Source organism: Lineus longissimus, chromosome 18 (assembly GCF_910592395.1).
Source record: "Lineus longissimus chromosome 18, tnLinLong1.2, whole genome shotgun sequence".
NCBI lineage: Eukaryota > Metazoa > Nemertea > Pilidiophora > Heteronemertea > Lineidae > Lineus > Lineus longissimus.
The window spans coordinates 7,661,105-7,688,541 of NC_088325.1; the positions used below are offsets into that span (position 1 = coordinate 7,661,105).

The 27,437-nt window shown below is 41.1% G+C and overlaps 2 protein-coding genes across 3 annotated transcripts in view; one reads left to right on the forward strand and one right to left on the reverse strand.

Moving 5' to 3' along the window:
- Positions 1 to 1,552, reverse strand: part of LOC135501993 (V-type proton ATPase catalytic subunit A) — a 112,599-nt gene extending 111,047 nt beyond the window's left edge. The window contains exon 1 of the mRNA XM_064794399.1: positions 1,410 to 1,552. Within this exon, the coding sequence (XP_064650469.1) occupies positions 1,410 to 1,457 (48 nt within the window). The 5' untranslated portion in view covers positions 1,458 to 1,552. The remainder of the gene's footprint in view (positions 1 to 1,409) is intronic.
- LOC135501996 (N-alpha-acetyltransferase 50-like) overlaps positions 1,489 to 27,437 on the forward strand; it is a 103,058-nt gene continuing 77,109 nt past the window's right edge. For both annotated transcript variants that reach the window (XM_064794403.1, XM_064794404.1), the window contains exon 1: positions 1,489 to 1,581. In XM_064794403.1, coding sequence (XP_064650473.1) covers positions 1,574 to 1,581 — 8 coding nt within the window. In that variant the 5' untranslated portion in view covers positions 1,489 to 1,573. The remainder of the gene's footprint in view (positions 1,582 to 27,437) is intronic.

Consider the following 27,437-nt stretch of genomic DNA (forward strand, 5'->3'; position numbering starts at 1 on the left):
CAAAGTGTAACGATACCCTGGGGCGAATCGAAATGCATTAAACAACAAGCTGCATCGCTGCCAGAGATCATTTTTCTCTTTCCGCGACGAAATCGTGCTTTGAACTGGCAAAATTCCGCAAAAGATTTTCCGTCTGCTAACTTTTCCGTAGTTTCAAGCGCACCAACATGATCGGTCCGGGGCTGCCCGTTTCGACGACGATTTCGTCAATATCATGGGGTGTGACAATATGTCAACGGTCTGGTTCCATTAATAATGCAATAATCTTGAAAGTACATTGGTCTCAATGTCTATTTCCCCGTTTCCATGTCAAAATCCTACCATGAAACCTGAAACCACTCGTCCACAACACTGGCCATTTTAATTGTCCGTAGAAAGCGCATGCGCACTTAACTCAAACGCACGCGCTACCCTCAGGTCTCACAAGCCGGTGCGGAGGCCAGGCCTACCTGCCTCCAAAAATGACGCGACGTCATTTAATGCATACCCCTGTTCCAGCGGCTGTAGACTTGGCAGTACGTTACTCTCACACAAACCAATACATTTCTGAACAGCATGTCTCTTGTATTGTAGAATACATCTGACCAAGTTTGACCAAGTGATCAGGTGTTAATCTTGAAGTTATAAGGCAGAGGTAAAATTTTTTCAAATTTGCGTTATACAGGGTGTCTCATGCATTGTGCTACATCAGTCTATGCATGACTGTATGTCTAGGCGACGTTGGTCTTTTTGAATTAGAATATAAATCTTAATTACACTTGGGTCTTGGGATCATTATGCTTATCTCCGGGCAAAAATACCTATCCTTCTCCTGTTGTGTTTAGTTTCCCACATTCTCCCCACTTATTTTCTATACTGCGACAGCGTCTATTGGGTCAACTGCCATGATGGCATCATCCTAACTATATCCCCCCTCTCCCACCCACCAACTACTCGCCATCAATCATTGACATTGTGTGCTAGCCAACTGCTTCTTCGGTAAACTGCCATGATGGCATCATCCTAAGACCTAACTATATAACCCCCCCCCCCCCCCACCGAGTCTTCTCGCTTACCAGCCCTATTAACGAAGAGCTCCCTATCGAGGCCTGAGCCTTCCTCATATTAACCACCCAGGAGTATCAATCTACGTGTCCTTTATATGCTACACAAGTGTCTTTGCTTTGGTTTGTCTTTATTTGGGGTAATAACCGCCCATACTACAGGCCTAGCCGATGATTAGCATCCAGAATCGCATTTCATTTCTATCGAAATTCCCGGAATTAACAAAATTTTCCATTACAATTTGCGCACTACGTAATCTACAGTAATACCAGCTTAATTATCAACAGGTAAACAGTCGTTTGCTTGTCTGAATAACGAAAAATCAGAAAAACTTTGGGGAGATATTTTTGTCTTCCCAAACCTACCATGGTGGTTTCTACTCCGTCATGTGACTTTGGCGGCTGTGCGCGCATGCTCGCCAAACTTCGTTTCCTGTTTCCGGTACCGGGATTATCACGTTTCTGACAAGAAAAATAAGTCGTTTGCACTCGTAGTACTACTGCACCACGCCACTGGGTGAACGAAAAAAATGACAAGGTAACCAAAGTAAATTTACGAAGTTGTACATTTTTTTCCCCTGTGATGATGGCTGAGGTCGGACTTGTTATACAAAGAAACTCTCCGAAATCCCATGACCATGACGATGTCCCATGATGATGATGAACTAACCGTACTAGCCCACCACTAATGTCCAGTGCCAAATCGTCGGAGCCAATCAGATTGCTGGGTTAGGGGTTAGGGTTCGACATATATTAGTGTATATCATACATGTAATACCCGTCCGACGATTTGGCATGCGATGGACCTCCTACACTAGACTACACTACACTACAGTACAGTCTTCAAATGCTCCAGAATAAACGCAACCGGAATCTTTCACTCACTGCCACTATACCTCTTGTCTTATCGGGCCGTTCGAACCATTCCATACCGGGGCCTTTTTTGGTATTAATTGTACAGTCTCATCTAGCAAAACCTTTGTCTTCGCCGCCACCAGAGCGCCATCTATACGACTTGGTTCAAGTTGGTGCGTAAGTTTCATTGCAAAGTATAGGCCCTATTGTGGTTTTTGAATGAGACTCAAAAACGCAACACTTGCCAAGATATCAGACCGCTGATTGAGTAATAGACCCTATGCGTTAATAATTGTCAACATCAGGATGCCATTTTCTCCTGAAGTGCCCTCCTTCATGGCAAAACGTCTTAGTTTTTCGTCAATGCACCTGCAGAAAACCTTTTTTTGGTTCCTTGCGGGGAATGTTTTAGAACAAATCAAGGTAAAAATCGAACTGTAAACATTCAACGGGAAAAATCCCCAAAATGTTTCTGTAGGTAAAAATCCAAAAATTTATAAATTTTTCAGAATCTTTCCTTTTTCAAATATTTTCAGATATTTGGAGTATTTGGAGATTTTTAAAAATATTTTTGCTATTTTTCTGACAGCCTTCAAAAAGAACATGTTTGTGTTGGATATCCCCCAATGAAAAAGTCAAGAAAAAAACAACTTTATGGGGCTGTTTTTTTCAACAAAATTTGTTCAAAAATTATTTTTTTAAGAAATCAATTTTTGTTCAATTTTTGTTCAAAATGCTTTATGCATTGTAATTTGGGATTTTTACCGTTGTGATTTTAACCGCTAGGATTTTAGGATTTTTACTGCGTACTCCAGGCGAGTGATAAGTATTTCAACCGGCTAATCATGTTGTATATTTTAGAATATACGTGTAACATCCCAAGAGTATTTTCCTTGTAGAAGAAAATTGACATAAGGCCTGAAAAAAAATGCTGTGTTTCGGGTCACCTCAAAAATAAATTTTAGGGTAGGACGGTCGGAAGGTTATTTTATTTTTTTCCTCAATATATGATTGAAATTCACACTCAAAAGTACTGTTTACAGTGTTGAGGAATTATTTATCCGCTTCAGACTTGATGTATGGTGGAACTTACTAGCAGAACCTGCCGTGACAAGCGATGCTGCTGCCATTTTGATTGCAGTGACGTCAGTTTCCTTCCTCCACCGAGATGGAGCGTTCCAAGATGACCGCACCCATGGTTTTTGGCGTTCTGAGACAAGACCACTAATGAATATTCATAGGTTGGAGGGTCGAGGCCTATCAATTAGACGAGTGCATGTTTTTAACTCTCAAGTACATATTTGGAGAGGTATTGAAAAAATATTTGCTGTGGCAAGTCTACAGATATAAAGAAATTATTTGATGAAAAAATTAATTTCGAATTTTGCTAATTTGGTAATAGGGGGCATGTTTTGAGTTTTTTCTGCCAGTTGGCTGAAAAGAGTGGAAATATCAAAGTCTGTCTAATTTGTCGATTATCAAAAAATTTCCATGGTCAATCACCAGTTTATTTTTCACCATTTACTTGCCCGACTGTCCAGAATAACATAATCTAAATTTCAGATTCACAACCGAACGCAGTATTTGATGCGTCGCGGTCAAACATTATTGACAATTTAACTGCTAAAAGGTTTAAAAAAATCAATTGTGTCTTGCCTCTTCTGAGACAAGACCACTAATGAATATTCATAGGTTGGAGGTTCGAGGCCTATCAATTAGACGAGTGCATGTTTTTAACTCGCAAGTACATATTTGGAGAGGTATTGAAAAAATATTTGCTGTGGCAAGTCTACAGATATAAAGAAATTATTTGATGAAAAAATTAATTTCGAATTTTGCTAATTTGGTAGGGGGCGTGTTTTGAGTTTTTTCTGCCAGTTGGCTGAAAAGAGTGGAAATATCAAAGTCTGTCTAATTTGTCGATTATCAAAAAATTTCCGTGGTCAATCACCAGTTTATTTTTCACCATTTACTTGCCCGACTGTCCAGAATAACATAATCTAAATTTCAGATTCACAACCGAACGCAGTATTTGATGCGTCGCGGTCAAACATTGACAATTTAACTGCTAAAAGGCTTAAAAAATCAATTGTGGTCTTGCCTCCACTTACATCACATTTTGGGTCAATTTAGTGAAAAATTTGAATGTGCTCAAATCACTCTTAATTCATTTAGAATATTGTATTGCTGATGATTTAAGGTCAAAACAAGCTAAAATAATGAGAAAAAAAACTTGATTTGACCCAAATATGAGGCAACCTTGCCCCGGTCTAAGTTCGGTTTCAATTTTACAAGTCTTGCTGTGTTGCCATTCGTTTTGTAATTTCTTTGAAAATACTTAGGCCTTGATTCTGAAAGTTGTGCCCTAAGCAGCAAAGATATTCCTAAATCGCATCCTAAATTTTCAGCTCCATAACTTGCTTATTCTGGCCAGGGCTGGTCTTTGAATTTGGTGCTGTTGGCTGCAAAATCATGACTTTTTGTCGATTTTGTCCTCTTTCGTCGCTTTGGCACAGTTGTACCACTCTTTGAAATGTCTCTCATTTCTCCAAAAATGTCCAGATATGACTTTCCTTTGTTGGAGAGTTGTGGGATGTCATCTACATTAGTTTGAAAAAATCTCAAAATGTTAACCCCTGAAATCTACCTTCATTGAGACAAGACCACTAATGAATATTCATAGGTTGGAGGGTCGAGGCCTATCAATTAGACGAGTGCATGTTTTTAACTCTCAAGTACATATTTGGAGAGGTATTGAAAAAATATTTGCTGTGGCAAGTCTACAGATATAAAGAAATTATTTGATGAAAAAATTAATTTCGAATTTTGCTAATTTGGTAATAGGGGGCGTGTTTTGAGTTTTTTCTGCCAGCTGGCTGAAAAGAGTGGAAATATCAAAGTCTGTCTAATTTGTCGATTATCAAAAAATTTCCGTGGTCAATCACCAGTTTATTTTTCACCATTTACTTGCCCGACTGTCCAGAATAACATAATCTAAATTTCAGATTCACAACCGAACGCAGTATTTGATGCGTCGCGGTCAAACATTATTGACAATTTAACTGCTAAAAGGCTTAAAAAATCAATTGTGGTCTTGCCTATTCTGAGACAAGACCACTAATGAATATTCATAGGTTGGAGGGTCGAGGCCTATCAATTAGACGAGTGCATGTTTTTAACTCGCAAGTACATATTTGGAGAGGTATTGAAAAAATATTTGCTGTGGCAAGTCTACAGACATGACAGATATAAAGAAATTATTTGATGAAAAAATTAATTTCGAATTTTGCTAATTTGGTTTTGAGATTTTTCTGCCAGGCTGAAAAGAGTGGAAATATCAATGTCTGTCTAATTTGTCGATTATCAAAAAATTTCCGTGGTCATCTACCAGTTTACTTTTCACCATTTACTTGCCCGACTGTCCGGATTATCATATCAAAATTTCAGATTCACGAACTGCTAAAAGGCTTAAAGGGAAGGGTCCGCCAAAAAATGGGGAGTTTTGGACGGCCCGGTCAAAACCTTAGGCGGGAATAAAGTTTCATTGATAAATATAAGGAGTTTCAAGGACCCCAAAACACTTGCAAGGTTTAAGAAATACTGGTCTGTCATTGGTTTACGTTTTCTTATCATCAACATACTCTCATCTTGAAAAATAAGACAATATTTACGACCAATGCGACCAATTTTTACATTCATTTTGCAACATTATCGTTAACGCGCCCCTTGCAGATTCGTAAGGCACTACATGTATTTGGATGTTTTGCGACAAACTGCCTGTAGTTTCTTCGCTTGCGGATAGATACACTGCCGTTCCTTAATGTTGGAATCGAAGGTGAGAGGATAGGCCTACTATATTCATCTGATGTTGCTAAGTTCTTTTTTGGAGTCTTGAAGGCCTAGCCTTTTGCTGCCAAATACAGTAGGCTATCCCGATGAAAACTGATGCACCCAGGTATGTGTAACGTTACTCATGAAAGCATACATCACATACACAGCGTTTTGTCTGGTATCGCTATATATATCATGTTCGTATCGTAATCAGTCCTCTTTCTAAGGTTATTTGGTTTCCATGGTTTCCACGTCCCCACCCGACTCAAAGTCCATATATGTACTACTATTCTTTGCATTCTCCATCTTTTCTTTGCTAAAACATCACTTCTATTACTATTGTCGACGATGTAACATGTCCTAACTGCATTCCGCTATCATCGCCGACTTTATTTATATACCAGAAGATTGGCCTCTGTGTAGCCGATTATGTGACCCATAGTGGAAACAGCTGACAGGTACCCAGGGGATCCATGTGCTGCTCGCAAATTTTCAACTCGTAGTAAACAAAAAGTTGTAAAGTTATGTAAATAAGCTTCCTTATATGGAACTAGTGACGTCACACAGTAGTTTGTAATTTCGCTACAGATGTCACTACTGCTCTCGGTTGTAAGACGATTCAATCTCTTTAAAAAATCAATGGTGGTCTTACCTCTTCTGAGACAATACCACCAGTGAATATTCATAGGTTTGACGGAGGGTCAAGACCTATCAATTAAATGCGAGTATTTTAACTACCAAGTACATATTTGGAGAGGTATTGAAAAAATATTTGCTGTGGCAAGTCTACAGATATAAAGAAATTATTTGATGAAAAAATTAATTTTGAATTTTGCTAATTTGGCAATAGGGGTGTGTTTTAAGATTTTTCCGCCAGTTGGCTGAAAAGAGTGGAAATAATATCAATGTCTGTCCAATTTGTCGATTATCAAAAAATTTCTGTGGTCAACTCCCAGTTTACTTTTCACCATTTACTTGCCCAAGTGTCTGGAATATCATAATCAAAATTTCAGATTCACAACCGCACGCAGTATTTGATGCGTCGCGGTCAAACATTGACAATTTAAAGTTCTGCTAAAAGGCTTAAAAAATCAATGGTGGTCTTGCCTCTTCTGGCATTGGGAGGAATAAAACGAAGACGGACACAGTGTTTCGGCAAAGTTTGAGTTTTATTATTTTCTCACCTTCGAAAAATATTTTAGGTGTGGGGCTTTTCGGTAGGGTCAGTCGTGCGACCCAAAACACAGCATTTTTTTTTAGGCCTGAGTTAAATATATATCTTGAGCGGCCAAGCAAAGACTGAGTGCCATTTGCAGTGATGTGCACTGCAGGCCAATCCTCACCGCGCCAATATCAGTGGATGCATCAATCTATTATAAATTCATGAGGACTAACATTTCGGACTGCAGACACCATGTGATCGTTGATGGCGATGAACTATTTTCGTCCGCTAAAGTTTTGTTTCATTTAATGCCGTTTTTCTTATCGAATGTATGTTATTGGACAATATGTGGATGTTACAGGTATTAAGTGATAATTAGAGAACATAATAAACTGGTTGGAGTTACCACAAGTGAAGAGACACTGAAATTTTTCGAATTGACGAAAAATGAATGCGTTTTGCCATGAAGCCGGGCACTTCCATTTGACTTCCGGGTCAGGAGAAAATGGCGTCCAGGTGTTTACAATTAAAACGCAAAGGGTCTACAGCGATGGTCAATGGCATCACGCTAACTTGTTACCGTTGTGTGTACAGCGATGCCGTTTACGAGTGAGTAATAGCCGATCAACTTCAGCTTGAAATAGATTGCATACACGCATCAAAGGTCTGACGCGTGTTGTCTGTAAAGCTCAGCAATGTCATTACATTGAGGGTCAAGATGCAATTTTATGGTAGGCAGTAAAAAAGTGAGTGTGAAAAGTGCTCGTTGGGACTGCTTTTTTTCATTTTTGGGAAAATGACAACCGGCGTAATCCGACTTATTAAAAAAGTGTGGCCTTACCATCTAATGTATTCGTAGCTAGTGCATTAAAGTCTCAGAACTATCAAGAACAACATTAGACAACTGTCGGGGGGATGAAATTATTGAAAACATTGTCAAAACATACAATAAACCTACCCAAACTGACTAAAACAACTGATTTTCTGACAGTAATTTTATTGGAAAAGAGCCCTGATGTTACAAAAATTGGACATGCGCTACCCTCGGCCAAGTTGGAACTACAAAGTAAATTGTGAATTCTCGATTCTGCACGATATCTCCAATTATTTTCAAGAAAACAGTGATTTATACTTAAAATTACCACTAGATCATACTATTTCACATTCACAGAGATGGTGTATTCCATAGTGGGATGATCATATATTATGGTGAAAATAAAGAATTATGATTACCCTGACCTAATTACAAGACAATTGAATTTTTATGAAAATCGTCATGTTTATTCAATGGGTCATGGTTAAAACATTGGGCATGAAATAGACTGCCATTTTCAGGTGAAATGTACCCAAAAAATCATTTGAAAAGTGTCTTTTTGGCTCACCGTGGCTACGTGAGTCTATACGACAGCGCAGTGTCCATCGTCGTCCGTCGTATCCTATTTCAAAAACAGTGACACGTTTCTTAACCGCTAGGGCTATGACCCCCTAGGTCAGATGACCTTTGACACTAATTTTCGGTCTGGTCTGATTCTTGACTTGGCTGCCAAAACTGAAAACATAAATAGTGTGATATCTCACTTATTAGTGATTTGTTTTTGATGAAATTTTGTACTCCCAGCCAGGATATATCACATGTCATACATGTTTTTGATTTGACCTACTTTTCAAGGTCACAGAGGTCAAATGGCGTAAATTTGCCGTTTGAGTGTAACTGTGGCACGTCTCTTTCTTAACTGGTACTTGTGGTAGGGCTATGAGCTTGGAAGTTTTTATGCATGACCCCCTAGGTCAGATGACCTCTTACAGCCAATTTTGGTCTGATCTGATTCTTGACTTGGCCACCAGGGGCCAAAACTGCAAACAAAAAGTGTGATATCTCACTTATTAGACCATATCCACAACTCCGTGGATATGGTCTATTGTTTTTACTGAGCCGATCGCCAGGACCCGAGGGATGTGGTTTTCGACACGTATCTCCGAAACTGCCGCACGGAACGACCTATAATTTGGTTAGGTTACGTTTCATAACCTGCTAACGAACAACGTGTACTTTATTTTTGCAGCCGTTGCTTACTTTTTTAGTTTTCGGGTGATTTTTGATGAAAATCGCCGGTTCTGAACCGTTCCGGTAATAGCACTGCCTCCCGCGTTTTTACCGATTAGGCAAGTTGCTCAACGTTGTCCCGACCTGAACAGGTGGGAGGATACCCGCTACATGGAAGAGCCAACAGACATTTCGTCTACGCATTCTAGACTGGGTGAGTGTGAATTTTTCGTGATTGTAATCGCCCTCAAATTTGTGTTGAAACACTGCATCAGACAAAATTAACTCATCAGAGGTCAAGGAAAGGATCTTAAGAATATATATTCGCTGTTAGTTTGGGTGATTATAGGGAGCACGTCCATCTTTTGAGGCAAACTTGTCATCCAAAAGTTTCCAGATCCTGCAATGGCGGATATACATTCATCAAAAAAATTACGAATTCGGGCAAGTTTCATCAAACTGTGCGCCTTAAACACCTAAGAATGTCTCAAAATCACCCAGACTCTACACATGAGATATACCTTCACTGAAAATAATTGCTGAAACCTCGCTTAACGTGTCGCGAGTGCTGAAAGCAGCAGTTTTGGAGATCGTTTTTCTGTACATCCTGCTCACTCCTGTAGAAATGTACAGTAAAGCACGTATACACATGCAGTGTAAATGGACACACGAATGTATACACACCTTCTGAAAATATTGTCAGCAAAGGTGATAAGTGTTTGTTCTGAATTATGACAATGAAATTCATAGACTATTAGCAGGTAACAGTGTCTGTTGGTCTGAATAATGAATGATAAAACTTCTGGTGAAGTTAAAATATTTCCTCGCTCTGTTTTACAGCCTGACGGGGATGATCAGCATCTGTTCTGTTCTGCGACCGCATCAGTCACGGATATAGGAGCCTTGACCACGAGGAGCTGATGAGGCAAAGTCGTATAACCGTCTTAACCTTGACATCGGTGCAGTGCTGAATTTGCCGTCCGAAGACAAACCAGTATAATATTCCAGCCGTATTTCGTTCTTTTTCACTGTAATACTTTTACTTCAAAAAGACTGAATAAATAAACCTACTGTGGCAGTTAGTTTAAAAAGATATTATTGCATGTTACGTTTTTACTCTTAGTGCTGATCGGTCATACCCCTTGGGCCTGGCCGTAACCTTGCATACTGGTTGTCTCGATGCCGTATGCTATGACCATGTATATATCTACTGGACTGGTTTGTTGCACCATACCAAAGGAATTAATTGAAAGATCAAGACTATTCCTTCACAATCTACACTAAAAAAGGATTGTTGCAACTAGTTACCCCTATGTTGTAATCATGCACAAACTGGCCTGACTCGTCACAACCTACACTTCAAAGGAATTCAATGTTCAACTCTCATTTATTGGTCGTCCCAACATTGGGAGCTTTCATCCCCACCAGCCATATCAGATGGCCAACTGGTTTCCCCAACTCGACCAGAAAACTCGTCAAAAGATACAAAAGATGTTGAGATTCAGATTACATTTGCTTGTTGTCTGCTGGATTCTGACCATCCATATGCTGAGTTGTTGCAGTCCCAGAACCATCGCTATTTCTAGTATTTATGATGCACCTACTGTCACAACCTAATTCAGCTGGTTATTCAGGGTTATTTGCCTCTGATTTATCTGGTTATATCCTGGTGCAAACCTAATTTCTCAACATGACAAAATACTTTCACCAGGGATATGGTCTGCAATTTGCTGTTAGGCGAATTGCCCAATACTAGTTAATTATTTGTTTTTGATGAAATTTTAATGGTAGGTACTCCAAGCCAGGATACATCACATATCGTAGAGGTTTTCGATTTGACCAATTTTTCAAGGTCATAGAGGTCAAATGGCGTAAATTGGCCGTTTTGAGACACGTTTCGTAACTGCTAGGGCTATGGGCTTGAAACTTTGTACACAAGACCCCCTTGGTCAGGTTATCTCCGACACTGAATTCTGGTCTGATCTGTTTCTCGACTTGGACACCAGGGGGCAAAAAGTGAAAACCTAGAAAGTGTGATATCTCGCTCATTAGTGATTCGTATTCGATAAAGTTGTTATAGTTGGCACTCCCAGCAAGGATACATTAGATATTATACAGGTTTTTGATTTGACCTACTTTTCAAGGTCATAGAGGTCAAATGCCGTGAATTTGCTGTTTGGCGGCCTAACTAGGGCATGTTTCTTAACTGCAATGACATATGAAGTGCCCTATGATTAGGATACAGGTATTAGTGGTAATTCACAGTCTTCCTCGGTCATATCTCAAGAAACATTCATTGTCAGTTAAGTCGTTACCTAAATACCAGTGAGCACAATGGCCCCTGGCCTTTTCATTTTGAGTGTGAAGCAACACTGAAATAGCCACTGACTAATCAGGTACATTGGAAGCAGGTGAAATGAAACATGGACATCCTGAAAAGCTTATCAATTGCTATTGTGTGGTGCTCTTCAAGCACTGAATGAAGTCTTGAAGTTAATGTTATAAGGGCCTTGGAACAGAAGACATACAATGGTCTGTAGAATACCATGAATATATTGACATGCTTTAGGGCAATTCCATGGACACCGATCAGCCAGCGAGCTCAAGCAGTGCATGTATGTACTGTACCTGGTCGCATGTAAATGAAGTATACAGGGTGTTTAACTATGGCCCCATTACAAGGCCTAATAACTTCTTCAGATTAAGTCATAGAGAATGAGTTCTCCAAATTGCCGAGCATCTAATCCACAGTCAGGGTTGTGATTAAGGTTTTTTTGCTGTGAGTCCCACCATTTTCTTTGGACTCAAAATTTTTTTCAAGTACCTTGATTTTATGAGTCCAGAAGAAAAATGGTGGAGTCCATATTTAAAAAAACTCTGGTGTGTAGTTAAAGTTTCCGCCGCGTGGACGACAGTATTTGGTACATGTATTCTTGCACAAAACAAGGCGTCTGAAAGGGTTATACATGGACGCATGGTACAGGGGAGGTATGCCGATCGTTGTGTTTGGAGTGCATCTATAACGCAAGAACGTGCCTTAACAGGCCTTTCGATTGCACAGACTTCGTTAACACCCTCTATTTTTCATTTTGAATTTGGGCACACCTGTGTCCTTGAAAAATCCATTCATAGGTGAGTAAATCATAAAAGTATTTAAAAAAAATGATTCCATATGATTATGAAGCCAGATAGAATACTCTTACACTGTTATAGCCTCTAAACATGTGAAATCCTGTATTTCTTTCATTTTTTCTCATTTTCACCTTAACTTGGGCATATTTTAAAAGTACTGTAATTTGGGCACCAGTCAATTTGGGCACACCCTAGAGGGTGTAGCCAGAGTGCAATTGAGAGGCCTGCTTGATCATAACACTGACACTGGTCACATACACGATTTACAGTTACACAGTGCGTAACAATGGTCTACGACTTTCCTCAGACGAACATTTAGATGAAAGTCTTTTTTCGTGAACTCTTCACAATCCACTCCATTTTGGGCCTTGGAAACTACCGCGATTGTGAGAACAAGTCCATTTTCAAGTGTTTCACCCACTTGTCGTTCTTGGGTTATTTCAATGAAACGGCCAGGGGCCATTGTATTCACCGTATAGATATTTGGTGGTCAGGAATTCATCCTGGTTAACTCTTTGCCTGGAAGTGCAAATCTCGTTCTAGAACTACCGCAACTTCCCATCCATTTCCTGCCAAACTCGTTTCAGAACGAAATGGTTAGTTCTCCGTCATTACACCAGATTTCATCTCGGTACTGTACCAGGAAATGGTTTCATGTGTTAAGCTTCCATGCAGACGATCGTCTGCTCATTCTACGCATGCCTTTCGTGACATCATCAAGTGAAAATGGTGGGAAAAACGCATGTTTTCTGCTGATAGAAGCAAAACCTGCAAAGTGCCCCTCTGCAAAGGTGATTGCTTCAATGACTACCATGGAAAAAAGCAGTAAAACTGATATGTAGGTGAAAGAGTAAGCTGAGACAGAGAAAATAAAACGAGTTTCAAGGATAAATATGATGTCTTCTTGATTTTTTCTAAAAATTATTTGAATCTGGTAAAAATAGTGAAATTGCGGCAAACTGGGGGATATCAATTGAAAATAGTCGTGGCAGGGAAAGAGTTAAGAAACATGCTACATGTATAGTATATAGGTCAAACCAAAGTCGGCCTCTGTGACCTTGAAAATTAGGTTAAATCAAAAACCCGTATGATTTGTGATGTGTCCTTGTTAGGAGAACCTAATATTATCAGTGCAGTGCCCTAGTATAAAGCGCGCAGCGCCTTAAGGTTGGGGGGGGGGAAACCCCCCAAACCCCCTGGTTGGGAACCTGCTGTAGTTCCTTCCGCCAATTTTTTGTTTTGATAGACAGTTTTCACCGTGAATCTCTTTAGCAGTAACTCAACTTCATCACCATAATAGCCGGCAAAGAAATGAAAAATGCCCCCCCCCCCCCCCCGAAAGGTGTCTGGACTATCGTAGTCTGGCACTCTGGCAGATTCTAATATAAAGTGCAAGCTCTATTGAACTCGCGCAACTGTCGACATTAGAGCCCCCCCCCCAACCCCTGTCCTTCTGACATGTTTTAGCTAGTGCATTGGGGGAAGGCCCCTCAAACCCCCTATTGGCCTCTCAATAAGTCCTTCCGAGCTGCTTATCCCGGGGCGCACGAGTGGAACCCCCAAACCTTCATGATGGTGCAGTCCTTTGACACGTTTAACCCAGAGCGAGGAAGAGGTACTCCTTTGATGGTACCCTAACTCCAACCCTCAACCATCATTACCCTTCCTTTTCACTGGCATGATATTGGCAAGACTGCCAAGAGGTCGTACTGGTGGCTTCCTTGAGACAATTGCTTGTGGTCGTACCTGGGCAACCAATTCAAGGGGTCAGGGATCAGGTTTTTCGCCCACCAACATGTTGCCGAATGGTTAATGCATAAAAAATTGGTTGGAAAGGGTTTTTGCAGGCCAAGAGACTGGAAGACACTTGACTCTTGAGGAACACCAGACTAATGAACAAAGAACCTGAGGAACATGTCGGGGGGTAAACCCCCTGAAATTGAAGTTTGATTAAAAAACAGTGTGAATATTCATGTGGTTCTCTCTTTGAGCTCAGAATAGTCGAGTTGCTTCATTCGCGCGTTTATCTCTTTTGGCGGCCATTTTAAGTCAAATTTAAGCCATTTGAACCGAATCCATGGACATGAGAAACATTGTTTACATTGGATACGTATGCACGTTAACAATGGTAGCACTTCGCAGAAAAGCCTATGGCTTTTCTGCTGCGCGCTTACTATTAAAATGTTATCGAAAACAAGTCATTCGGAGAGATATCACATTTTTTGGCTCACCGTAAGGGGAGTCTATACGATAGCGCTGTGTCCGTCGTCGTCGTCGTCGTCGTCGTCGTCGTCGTCGTCGTCGTCGTCGTCGTCGTCGTATCCTAACAGTGGCACGTTTCTTAACTGCTAGGGCTATGAACTTGAAACTTTGTACACAGAATGCCCTAGGTCAGCTGACCTCTGACACTGATTTTCGGTCCGATCTGATTCTCTGTTTGGCCACCAGGGGGCCAAATGTCGATATCTAAAAAGTGTGATATCTCGCTTATTAGTGACTTGTTTTCGATAAAACTTTTGTTGTAGGTACTCATAGCAAATATACATTTTATATTATACGGGTTTTTAATTTGACCTTGTTTTCAAGGTCACAGAGGTCATATGGCGTAAATTGGCCATTAGAGTGTAAACTATGGCACGTTTCTTAACCACTAAAGCTATGAACTTGAAACTTGGTACATATAACCCCCTATATCACATAGCCTCTGGTGCTGAATTTTGGTTCGATCTGATTCCTAACTTTGCCACCAGGGGGCCAAAAGTGGAAATCTAAAAAGTGTGATATCTCGCTTATAAGTGACTTGTTTTCGATAAAACTTTTGTTGTAGGTACTCATAGCAAATATACATTTTATATTATACGGGTTTTCAATTTGACCTACTTTTCAAGGTCACAGAGGTCATATGGCGTAAATTGGCCATTAGAGTGTAAACTATGGCACGTTTCTTAACCACTAAAGCTATGAACTTGAAACTTGGTACATATAACCCCCTATATCACATAGCCTCTGGCGCTGAATTTTGGTTCGATCTGATTCCTAACTTTGCCACCAGGGGGCCAAAAGTGGAAATCTAAAAAGTGTGATATCTCGCTTATAAGTGACTTGTTTTCGATAAAATTCTTATGGTAGGTACTGTTTGGAAGAATACATCACATATTTTACGGGTTTTCAATTTGACCTACTTTTCAAGGTCACAGAAGTCATATGGCGTAAATTGGCTGTTAGAGTGTAAACTATGGCACGTTTCTTAACCAGTAAAGCTATGAACTTGAAACTTGGTGCATATAACCCCCTACATCAGATAACGTCTGATGTCGAATTTTGGCCTGATCTGATTCTTTATTCGGCCACCAGGGGGCCATAACGGAAAAAGGAAGAAGTGCAATATCTTGCCTATTTGAGTGAATTGTTTTCGATAAAATTTTATGGCAGGGACTCCTAGCAAGGATACATCACATTTCCTATGATTTTTGGATTTGACCTCCTTTTCTAGGTCACAGAGGTCAAATGGCGTAAATTGACCGTTCGAGTGTAACTATGGCACGTTTCTTAACTGCTAAAGCTATGAACTTGAAAGTTGGTACATGTAACCCCCTACATCAGATAATCTCTGACACCGAATTTTGGCCTGATCTGATTCTTGATTTGGCCACCAGGGGGTCAAAACTGAAAAAGTAGGACGTGCAATATCTCGCTTATTAATGACTTTTTTTCGATGAATTTTTTATTGCAGGGACTCTTAGCAATCACACGATATTGATCTTGTTGATGTCATAGACAATTATTGGTTGGATCACTGCCCTGTCTTATTACTTGACATCAATACACATCTAAAAAAAGTCTTCATGCCTGATTGTGTTCACCATATTCACCTCTAAACTAAGCATGATCCTGCGTACTAAAAGATGTATACGGTGAGCACAATGGCCCCTGGCCGTTTCATTAGGTTTTCACTTCTGGCCCCCTTGTGGCCAAGTTGAGAATCAGATCAGACCGAAATTTAGTGTCTGAGATTATATGACGTAGGGAGTCATGTGTATTAAATTTCAAGTTCATAGCTTTAGCGGTTGAGAAATGTGCCATAGTTACACTCAAACGGCCAATTTACGCCATCTTACCTCTGTGATCTGTTATTAAGTATGAATTTGGGGTCAATAAACAATGTTGAAGGTATGAGACAGTCTTTCAGCTTCACAAATCTTCAACATAATGAGAAACAAAGGATTTTTTTGGTACAAGGAATCAGTAAACCGGCTGATTTTTCTCTGCGAAAAACCTTATCAATACGGGAATAAGGGTCAGTGCTAGGGAAAGCTAGCATTTTGAAGAAAAAAAATCACCTACAGTTTGTAAGTAATGGTGATTTTATTTGCAGCTTTTTCAAACTTTTCAATGGGAAAAGGTTTTGAGGTTTTGAAAGGAATCAGTTTTGAACCCACCTTGCACTGAAGGCAAATGTACAGACAAGGGCATAGGCCTACAAATTTGTATGCTGAGCATATGTAAAATATATGACCATTCCAGGAATTTTATTAGATAATTCTAAATCATGGTGACTTAACAGCCAGCATGTTTGCAAAGCTTATGCCACTTGTATAGTTAAATAGGCCTACCACTTACCAGCATTTTTAGCTCACCGCTGGGGAGCTTATACGATACCCTGGTGTCCGTCGTCCGTCGGCACCGTGTTCGTCCGTTAGTGGAGCACGTTTCCTCACCGCTAGGGCTAGATGGCTAAAACTTGGTGTGATGGTAGCTTTAGGCAATATGCCCATACGTATATTTTTTCTTTTTCGCGATATGACCTACTTTCTGGCCACCATATGCGAACGAAGTTTGGCTGCTGCCCTGTCCAAAGGGTAAAACCGTTGTGACAGACGTTGTGTCAGATCCGAAAAAGTGTCGTTCGAGTGTCCTTACGTCTAGATGTCACAACCTTGTTGGTGTTAAGTAGCATGTCCCGTATGAGTATGACATCACCCATGGAGGTGTTGGAAGTCCTGGTTTTGACTGGTGTGGTTGTCAAGGAAAATTCTGGGAAATTAGGGTGTGCGCTTGGTTGACTTGCTGTCGTCAGTCAAAGTCAGGATATAAGCAATGGGGCAACACATTTGAGAACTCAGGACTGGAGGATATAAGGGTAGAATCCGAGCAGTTTGGGGCACAGTTAGTCAGCTCAATGATCGATTGTAAAAATTACCTCAGAGCATTCAGCGGTCACTTATTGGCATATGAAGCCATCTGTACAATCAAGTGCGAAATGTTCCTGGCATGGCTTGTTGAAATGGATCCACAACTATACAGCGACATGGTTGCCGAAAAGCAGAAAATACTTGAGAAATTCAAAACACATGGATTCTATTCCTACAATGAGGATGTCTGCGAAGCAGTTTGTGCATTCGGATACATTATTAAAAGACCTATACTCTTAGGCGAGCAGTGATGGCAATTGGCAGTTACACCTTGATACATTTTCTGCCATGTTGCCTTGTTAACGGTGTATGATCACACAAATTATGCTAGATGGGGGCCTGTTTATCTCTCCGATATGAGAGATAATAATAATAATAATAATAATGATAATAATAATATTGCCTCATGCCGCCCCCGAAGTGCACAGTGAGTTTGTGATTGGGAATTTCTCCGTCAAATGACATGTTGGCAGATTCAATCAAGTGCCAGTGGACCAAGGAACAGTGTGGATGAACAAAATTTGTTAATTGTCACATGGAATCATTGGAATAACTATGAATGATACAGCAAGGGACAAATTTTGTACCACCTGGTCAGAGCGGTCGGAAAATTCTGAACAGACAAAGCATGTGTTTGGACTTCTGGATGATAGTGATGGAGGTTTTTCTACAAGAAAAGATTACCTGCAGTCACTCCGAGACCAAGATGAGAGAGCTATTGGAAAACTGAAAAAACAATTTGAACGTTTTGGAGTTTTCAACCGAGAAACTCCAAGCACCTCAATTCCAAAGGAACTTGTTTCCCTCACATCAAATGACGTTGCAACCCAGGCTATAACTGGCGGCTTGCTCAGTGCGGATAAGAAGGGGAAATCGTTGTTGATAGAAAATGTAGAACCTCGACTGGTTACGAGCGAGATGCTGTTCTTTGATAGGTTGAAGTGCCATAGCTGTCCACATTTGCAACTCTCTACAAGACGCCTGGTGTGAAAAATCAGAATGAAAAAGTGAGAGCCGATAGGAATCTGTTACATAGGTTGTTGAATACAGCAAGAGCTGGGTGAGATGTTGACATGGGTCCGATTCTACAGCACGAATTTTCAAATGTGCCTCTTTCAAATGCAGAAGCAAATAGCAAGATGAAAACAACATCGAGGTCATCCATGCTGTCAATTCTTAATGATGGAATAATTTCGAGTGACCCAGAGTCACATGCAAAAACATGTTACCTAATTTATGGCCATGGGCTACTGCAAAGTTTAGGTCAGCCACCGAAATGCTCAACGTTTGATGACTATGCAAAGGCATACGCCAAATCTGTAACATGGCACTTTTCTTCCGATGTACAGCAGGTTGATGTAGTCTTTGACCGGTACTTGACCATGTCCACGAAGTTTGGTACTAGTGAAAAAAAGAGCAGAAAAAACCAAAGCAATTCAGAAAGTGATCTATCGTGGGGATTTATGCCTACCAAAAGTGTCGACCAACTTCCTTGCTTTAGATGAAAACAAGCACAATCTTGCAAGGTTCCTCACTTTTCATGTAGGGAAACAGAAACAAAGAGGTTGTTGTCGGAGGTGGCGATGACGGCTCATACTCTTCTTTAGTGGACCACTTGAACATCTGGAAGGGAACCACAAAAAGGCAGATACTCGTCTCATCCTCCATGCACTTGAGGCCATTCAATGCGGATGTAGAGCTGCAGAGTTACTCCCAGCCGCAAACTAACAAGACAAGTTCGAAATACATCGTCAAACACCAAAGATGAAGACGAAACTCTAAGGTTCAGACTATCAAATGACGATTTACTGAAAATACACAAAAAAGTGGATCATAAGTACAGGAATACAAAATTGTACAAGAAAACAAACAAAGGTTGCATTATATATGCAAAGTACAGACAAGATGTCTCTGTAGTAGTCACAACCTACACAACCAGCCTGAAGGACAACCAATGTTTACTGTTAAACCCTCTCATAAGCCTTGGCAAACCTATTCCAAAGATATGAATCCACAAACCCTGGTTGTGACATTATCCTCAAGCTGAGACCACATGCACTGACACTTTCCCTGCTTACACCAAACACACCTGATGCGTGGTGCCATTTGTACGAAAGATGACAAACTAAAACTGTCATCATTTTCACAGCATCCTACTACTGCAAAACCTGTCCAAATCTCACTCCAATAGAGAGACAGGACAGAACGCTTCATGGTACATACACGTATGACTATTTAACTCTCAAATAAGCCAATAAACATTCAAGATTGACAATAATCAGTGCAAATATAGGCGCACAATATCCAGATTCCTCAACCATGCGAGAAACTCTGCGATGGGCGCAGCCATCTTGGTTCAGGCCAAGTAACAAATTACTGACACACAAACAGCCTCTTCTACATGGATTATCAACATGACATAGGCCCAAAACCTGCTCATTTTGACCACAAGATCCCCCTACGTCAACCTACCGAATCTTTATCCCAACAGCTCTAAATTACATGGGAAACAACTGCAATCAAAACAGCGAAATCAGAAACATTCTTCTCGAAAATGCTAATCTGATATAAAGCCCAGAACGAGGCTCGGTGCTGAAATTAAAGGGGCAGTGGCCCTTACGGCGGATATGAAAGAATCATCGTTCAATGCCAGGACACAGACGTCATACTTCTGCTCATATACTTTCTAGGCGACAAGGAAGATATATGGATGAAGAGCGGGACAGGAAAGGACAACACGTACTATCCCATTCATACAATTGCAAACCAACTGTCAGGAGATGTAAAAAAGAAACTTCCTTGGCTTTCACGCTGTAACTGGATGTGATACCGTCTCGTCCTTCGGAGGAATGGGAAAGAAGACATGTTGGAAATCTTTTAAGAGTTCCCAGAACTTCTTCACAGCGTCGGGTGAAACAGAAGCCTAACTGGTGTTGAAGAATTTGTCTGCCACCTATACAAAGCTCCAGATGTCGTCAGAGGTTGTAACATTGCTAGACTAGATCTCTTCCAGAAAGGGAAGAAAGCTTTGGATATGCTGCCCCCCTCGCTGTCGATGCCCTAGATTTACACTATAAACGGGCCAACTATCAAGCCAGTACTTGGATGCAAGCATACACAGTGGATATGGAAGTGGATGACCCTATTGACACAGGGGCCTGGAAAGAAGCTAGTGGTCAACTGAAAATCATATGGACAACAAAACCATCCATACCCAAGAGTTGCCGCGCCTTAGTCTCCTGCAGGTGCAAGAAGAGCAAGTGCCGTAGGGATGCATGCCAGTGCCATAGGTCAAACAAGGGTGTATACCTGCATGTGCATGTCAAGCTGATGGTTGTCTAAATACTTACAACTCTGAATAAGTTGTTAATGCAAAGCCTTGAACACGTGTTGTTTGTAACCAAATCAACATTGCTCAATTTACTTTTTCAACCACATCAGACTACTAAGATATCTCTTATTGGCTTATATAATTTGTCCAGTGACTTAACCTTCCAAGCCGAAGGTGTTGCCAAATTAGTGGAGAGAAAAACTGTGCAATTACATGAGTTGAATTCATCTAAGGTCATGCGAGCTGAGAATCCAGTTTAAAAAGTTTAGTTTAATTGTGCTTGAAAAAGCATGTAACTTCAACCGTTATTGAGTTATCGTCAATTTACTAAAGTTTTGTTGTTTTTCTTCATGTTTGCCTTTAAAGTTGTTAAATGAAAAGAGCCATATTTGCATAAAACTGGGTTTCTTTCATTATATGACATTTTTAAAACCTTTTATATGACAACCTTTTTTTTCCAGAATCATATTATGCAACCATTCGACCTTTGAACTTGAAAATTTGACCTTAAATGTCAAATATTGTATTGGCCAAAGAGTGATTCTGAAAGCTCATTTCCTGAACTAACTTTTCAGACCAAGGTCAAATTTTGTACCGGCCAATATATGGATTCCAAATGCCTATTTAATTTTCATTTGAAAGATATATTTTTGCACAGTTCATTCTCGTTGATATGTATGATTTGCCTAGTGACCTTGACCTTCTATGCATGAGGTAGTGCAAGAGTAAAGAAGCGAAAAACTCTGCATGTATTTATATTGAATATATATCTAAGGTTTGTTTGGTTGTATAATAAAAAATATGACCCTAGAAATCAATCAGAAACTTGTATTTTGAGTTGACATCAAATATTCTTATAGTCCAGCCATTAATGAATTATTGACCATTTTAGTGTGTAATTTCTTCATCTTTTCCATTAAATATCTTAATTAAAAGTCAAATTTTTCCTTAAAATGGTTTTATTTTCACTCTGTAAGTGTTTTATTTGATATAACATGTTATCACAAGCATTTTATGCAAAAACCTTGTTTTGCGCTCATTTGACCTTTGACCTTGAACATTTGACCTTGAAGGTCAAGAATCGCTTTGGCCAACGGGTGATTCTGAAAGCCAATTTCCTCAACTTACTTTTTCACCCATAAAACAAACTTAAACAGCCGATACCGTCAACATTTATTTTTGGGGTCTTGGCCGGCCGACTATGTGATTGTATATCTATGTACTCCCTACAACATCCCTGATTTTCAGTCAAATCCGTGAAACGTAAAGAGGGCTGACTTGTCCCGTACGCGGAGTAGACCGTTGTGATTGAGCGTTGCGTCAATCAGTGTCAATACCGTTGCATTGTCCTGAAGTCGCTGCGTCATCCGTGGATTCGGTGACGTCGGGTTGACCCGTGGCGTCGCTCTTCGTGGAGAGACGTTCCCTTCGATGACGCAATTTGGTGTCAGATTTGGTGGGAAAACTGGGTTGCGCATGTGTCCCCATAGGTGGCGACATATAGAGTGTTTGCGGGTTTGGCTCACCAGGTGATGGTTGCCATGAAAACGGTTTCGAAAAGGTGTTTTCTCATCAGTAATCAGTGCGGGAAAGACGGAGTATAGTGCAGGTACCAAAGTGAACCCTGTGAAATCTTATGTGTGGTAAGACTGTGAGTATGTCCCGAAAGGGTCCATATTCACCAATGTATTGCCAAAGCAGTACACTGAAGGGTTGTGCTGGGTTTGCAAAATAAAGGAATGAAACTGCTGAGGTGTCATTCAATAGCAACTCCAAAGCAAATTATGAAATTCCACTATGTTGTATTTTGACAACAGATTTGAACAGGCCTAAGTGTACAGATCACAGTACTTTTTGAATTTTCAAATTTGGTCAAGCGGTTTTGATTTGATGGCACGGTCAATATAAGGAAAGTTGTCCATTTCGGGAACAATGTACATTGTATATTCATGTACTTAATTAGTGTATCTAATTATCAATTTCTTCTGACGATTTCAAGACAAAAAGTATCATCCTCTAAAGTTTAAACAGCTGCAATTCAGTTATTTCAAGGATTGGAACCACTAAATTTGGCATGTTGGCTATTTTGGGTATGCCAAGTTCAAATCTGTCGTCAATTTTTTTAAAAAGATGTATTAATTAGTGATTAATTGGCATATTTAATTATCTAATTAGCATATTTATTGGTCAATTTCACTGAAATGCAAAGATTTAGTGAATATAACACAATCAAATGAAATGAAAATACCTGTTTCAGTAACTTTTTTTCAGTTCATGTCTTGGCTTATCGATTCTTTGTGGTGTAGGTCTTATCTTAGATACATAGGGGGCGCTACCAGTCAGTACAAGTCAAATGGGGGGGGGGGCGCCACCAGTCAAAATTGGGTAATAATACACTTTCAGCCTATCAGTGGTTGCAGTATTAAGTTCCGATTCTCAAACGTCAGGAGTTTGCTTATTATTGTTTCCAGGACTCATTTCAGCCACATAGTGGAACAACCAGTCTATTCAAGTCAAATAGGGGGCGCCACCAGTCCATTTAAGTTGAAAAGGGGGCGCTGCCAGTGTAAATCCACATTCCACAAACACCAGGGGTTGATCGGGTACTGTGAGTGTATGGCTTGTCATATATCAAAACCCAGCAAATGGCATAAGGCTCCTTTCATTTCAAGGAGGGACTTCTGTAAGAAACCAGAGGGTTAAGATGTATAACACTACAATGTATAAAAATAACACAATTGAATTACCATCATTCCAGGCGTTTCTGCATCTTATTCTGACATTAACCCAAGAAATTCCTGTCTGGAAGTTCATACCTGGCATGAAACTGATGTTATATCATATATGCGGCTCAAAAAGTTAACTAAAACCGCATAGAATTCATCTAAAATGATTTGTTTTGAAAAACTTCCTGGAAAAAACAAAAGTCAGCTGGGACAACCTGCTACCCCTCCATGGACGATCCAGTAATATATTAACCAATCAGATCGCGAGGTCGCGAACAAAAGAGCAACGCGCAGGGTTACTTCCGCTAACATCAATTATGAATTCGCCCAACGTCATCGATAATGTATTCACGCAGTTCAAAACAGAGTAGGAAAATGGGATAGGTGGTGTTCTAATGCTTCGTGTGAGTAAGTTTACGATCAAAATTTCTTACGGGGTCGATGATTTGAGGCAGAAAGACTTACTTTTCATGGTGATTCCATCCAATCTGGAAAATATTGCGCGGTTTGATGATATTTTGCGGCCGATTTTGGCGAATTTCAGCGGCTTACAAATTTGTTGTTTTTCCTCGAAATGTTTCGTCACACATATATTGTAACAAGCCTGCTGATTGGTCAGAAACTTGCATGGGATTCCCATGCCGTGATGACCCGCGGAATTTGAGTTGAAAAGGGGGGTTTCCCGGCGCTGTGCGGGCCCGATCGGGAAAAATTGCCTCGCAAACGTTCTACGTTTTTGACGCGCTGTACATGCTGTGCTTTGGAGTTGCTACATTCAAAAGGTGCGACAAAGTCGGGTGTGAGGACTTGGATTCCGAGTGATATCCCAGCTGATGCGCCGTAGCATGGTAAAGAAATAGTTCGTGGGACCACAGCACTGTGTAGTGGTGTGCGAGACTAGGTAGCTCAGGTCCATTGGAGAAAATTAAATAGTGGAAACGCCAGGATGAATAGATCAAGGCTATGTTGAGACCGAGAGGCGACATGGTGCGCAAGCGATGGATCCAATATGACTCTCTCGCGAGTCTGATGGATTTGGAAAGTGGCGCCTCTGGTGGGGCATGTAGAAATTCCAGTACTGTGATAGTAAGGTCCGGTAAGCCTGTGTGGGCATGGCGATTGAAATGATGGCCTATGACATCTGAGTCGATTTTTTTGTTTATACTATAGAAGTGGCCCTGGAATCTTCCAAGAATGGAGCGTTTGGTTTCTCCCACATACTGTTTGTGACACCTTGAACATTGTATGCAATAGATTAGATTATTGCTCTTACAACAAACGTTGGTCTTCATTTTGTATGTTATGTCCGTAACAGGACTGGATATATGTCCCGTTGTGTTGAGTTTAGGGCAGTAGCGGCATGTCCGAGGGGATAGACAAGCGTGGTTACGGGGTGTAGGAGCCGAATTGTCACTGGGTTGGCTGAGTTTTGCTCTGACCAGCCTGTCACAGAGATTTTTGGGTCTCCTGAAGCCAAAGACGATGGGCATCCCGAATAGGTGAAGTGTGTTCCTATGTCGTGCCAAAATCTCTGAATTCTCCTTGATTATTGATCGTGGGGCTGAGAGAGCCGGGTTGTAAGTTGAGATGAAGAAGAAAGGGGGTGTTTCTTCTATGTCCTGATTCTGAGTAGGAAGGTTGAGAAGTTGATCCCTGTCTTGGCAATGTGCTTTGATAAGGGCTGTTTCAATGAGGTGCTTAGGGTATTCTCTGCGAATGAAGTCATGCGCTAGTTCGAGAGCGTGTGTCTCAAAATCCCAGGTTGGAGCATATCCTGCGTAGGCGTAGGAATTGGCCATAGGGGATGCCCTTAACGCATGAAGGGTTATGTGCCGATGTGTACAATAGATAATTGTGAGCATCAGTTGGTTTGACGTGTAGGTCAGTATGTACTTCCCCGCTTGGTGCAATTTTGATTTGGGTGTCCAAAAACGTGACCATACTGTCAAAGATGTCTGCAGTGAATTTGATAGTTGGGTGTTGAGAATTGAGGGTTTGTACATATTCCTCAACCTGTTCCCTGGTGTTGGTGAACATAGCAAAGATATCATCTATGAAGCGGCCCCAGAACATAGGTTTGATGTCCTGAGCGTAAGCAAGCCTTTCTTCTAAATCCGCCATGAAAAGGTTTGCAAAGGATGGTGCAACTTAAGTTCCCATCGCGGTGCCTGAGATCTGTAGGTAATTCTGGTTATTAAATTGAAAGTTATTCAGTTTAAGGACCATGTCCAGCAATTTGGTGATTGACTGGTCAGTGGAGGCCGGTCTATGTGCCGCTAGGCGGCGTGCAATTGCTGTTAAGCCTTCATCAATGGGGATGTTTGTGTAGAGTGAGGTGACGTCCATGGTGACTAAGAGGGTCCCTGGCGGGACCCGTCCTAGGGCTGTTAATTTCTGAAGGAAGTTGGTGGTGTCCTCAATGTATGACCTGGTGTGCTTCACCAATGGTTGTAGAAATGATCCACCAGCTGTGAAATTTTCTCAGCGGGACAATCACTTGCCGAAAGGTGCATAGAGAGCTGTTCTGAGATCGCTAGTCTTTCAGCCTGGTTGAGGTTCTGAGAGCGCGGTAACTCATGCGGAATACGGTCGAACTGGCATTCATTTGACTCGATGAAGGCCTCCAGATCAGGGGGACCTGGTGGGTTCCATTTGGAGGGAAGTTTGAACTTCTGCTCCAGATCATTGCGGTCCCTGGCTGGGGTGGGGTCTGAATCCTGGGCGGGCTTAGTGAACAACGCCCGGCGTCGGAGACTGACGTGGAATCTGTCCAGGTCCTGAAAGAGCTCTCCGAGGTCAGGTTCGCCTGAGGTAGGGCAAAATTCAGACCTTTGCTCAAAAGAGAAATTTGAGCTGAAGTCAGTGTGACATCTGAGAGATTGACAACATACTGCGAAGTGTAATTTTGATTCTTGTCATTATTTACATTTGGAATATAGGAGAAAGGGAAAGATGATTTACTTGCGGTAAGCTCTGATGAGAGCTTCTTCTCTGGCCGACAGCGTCATGCGGTTGGTATTGACTGGTGACCTGGGCCTGTTCTGGTTCACGTTGATGCGTGAGCGTCTCTGATATGGGGACCTGGAACGGCGGCGTTGGCCTGTGGTTCGCTGGGTCCTGTTCTTGGACTGTAAGGGCACTCTCGGTTGTTGATCCGATGTGGTTGGGCTAGGCCTCTGGTTGGTGTGATCCTTCTTGGCTGGCCCCCTTTGAAAACCCTGGCTTTGCCTGTTTGGTCCTGCTGCTGGGGTGCTGTGGTTGGCGAGACATGATGCAATGGCGTCCCTTGAGAGGGGCGGTTGCCTGTCTTATCTCGTCTCGTCTTAAGATTTTGTCTCACCTCTGCTCTGTCCTGTGCGATGAGTTTGTTTAGCTGTAGCCCTCCCTATCGGAACCATAGATGGTGTTGATGGTTTTGAATAATGATAATAATAATAATAATTTATTCAGTTTAAAGTGCTACAATAATAGTAAAACATTTTCTAAGCACTGTACATGGTTACACTTAGTTAAAAACAATGATATGATACATAATGACAATAATATTAATACATTAATTAAAAACTGGATTAAAATTAGCAAAAGTGGTTGGTAAAAAGGTGAGTTTTTCAATTGTCTTTTGAAGGATTGAGTGCCCGTGAGTTCGCGCATGCTGGTGGGGAGGGAGTTCCACAGTCTTGCAGCCAAGACACCTAGACTGCGGTCGCCATAGGTCCCTCTTGAGCGGGATAGCGAGAGGACCCAAGGATCATTAGAGGACCGTAGACGGCGTCCTGGTGTCTGCAAGCTGAGGAGCTCCCTCAAGTACATGGGGCTGTTCTCCCGGTGAAGCGCTTTGTGAATCACCAGGAGAACACGGTACTCAATGCGTGACCTCACAGGCAGCCAGTGCAGATTTTCTAAAATAGGTGTGATATGTTCACGTTTTCGACATTGCTTTAGAAGTCTTGCTGCTGCGTTTTGTGCCTTCTGAAGTCTAGCTGTTTGGACATTTGGTAGACCAAGTAGCACGGTCCCTTGGAAATCTAGACGTGATGTTACTAGCGCATTGAGAACTCTTGCACACGTGGTTTCGTCCATGCAGCGACGCAACTTTGATGGTCTGTATATTTGACAGTACA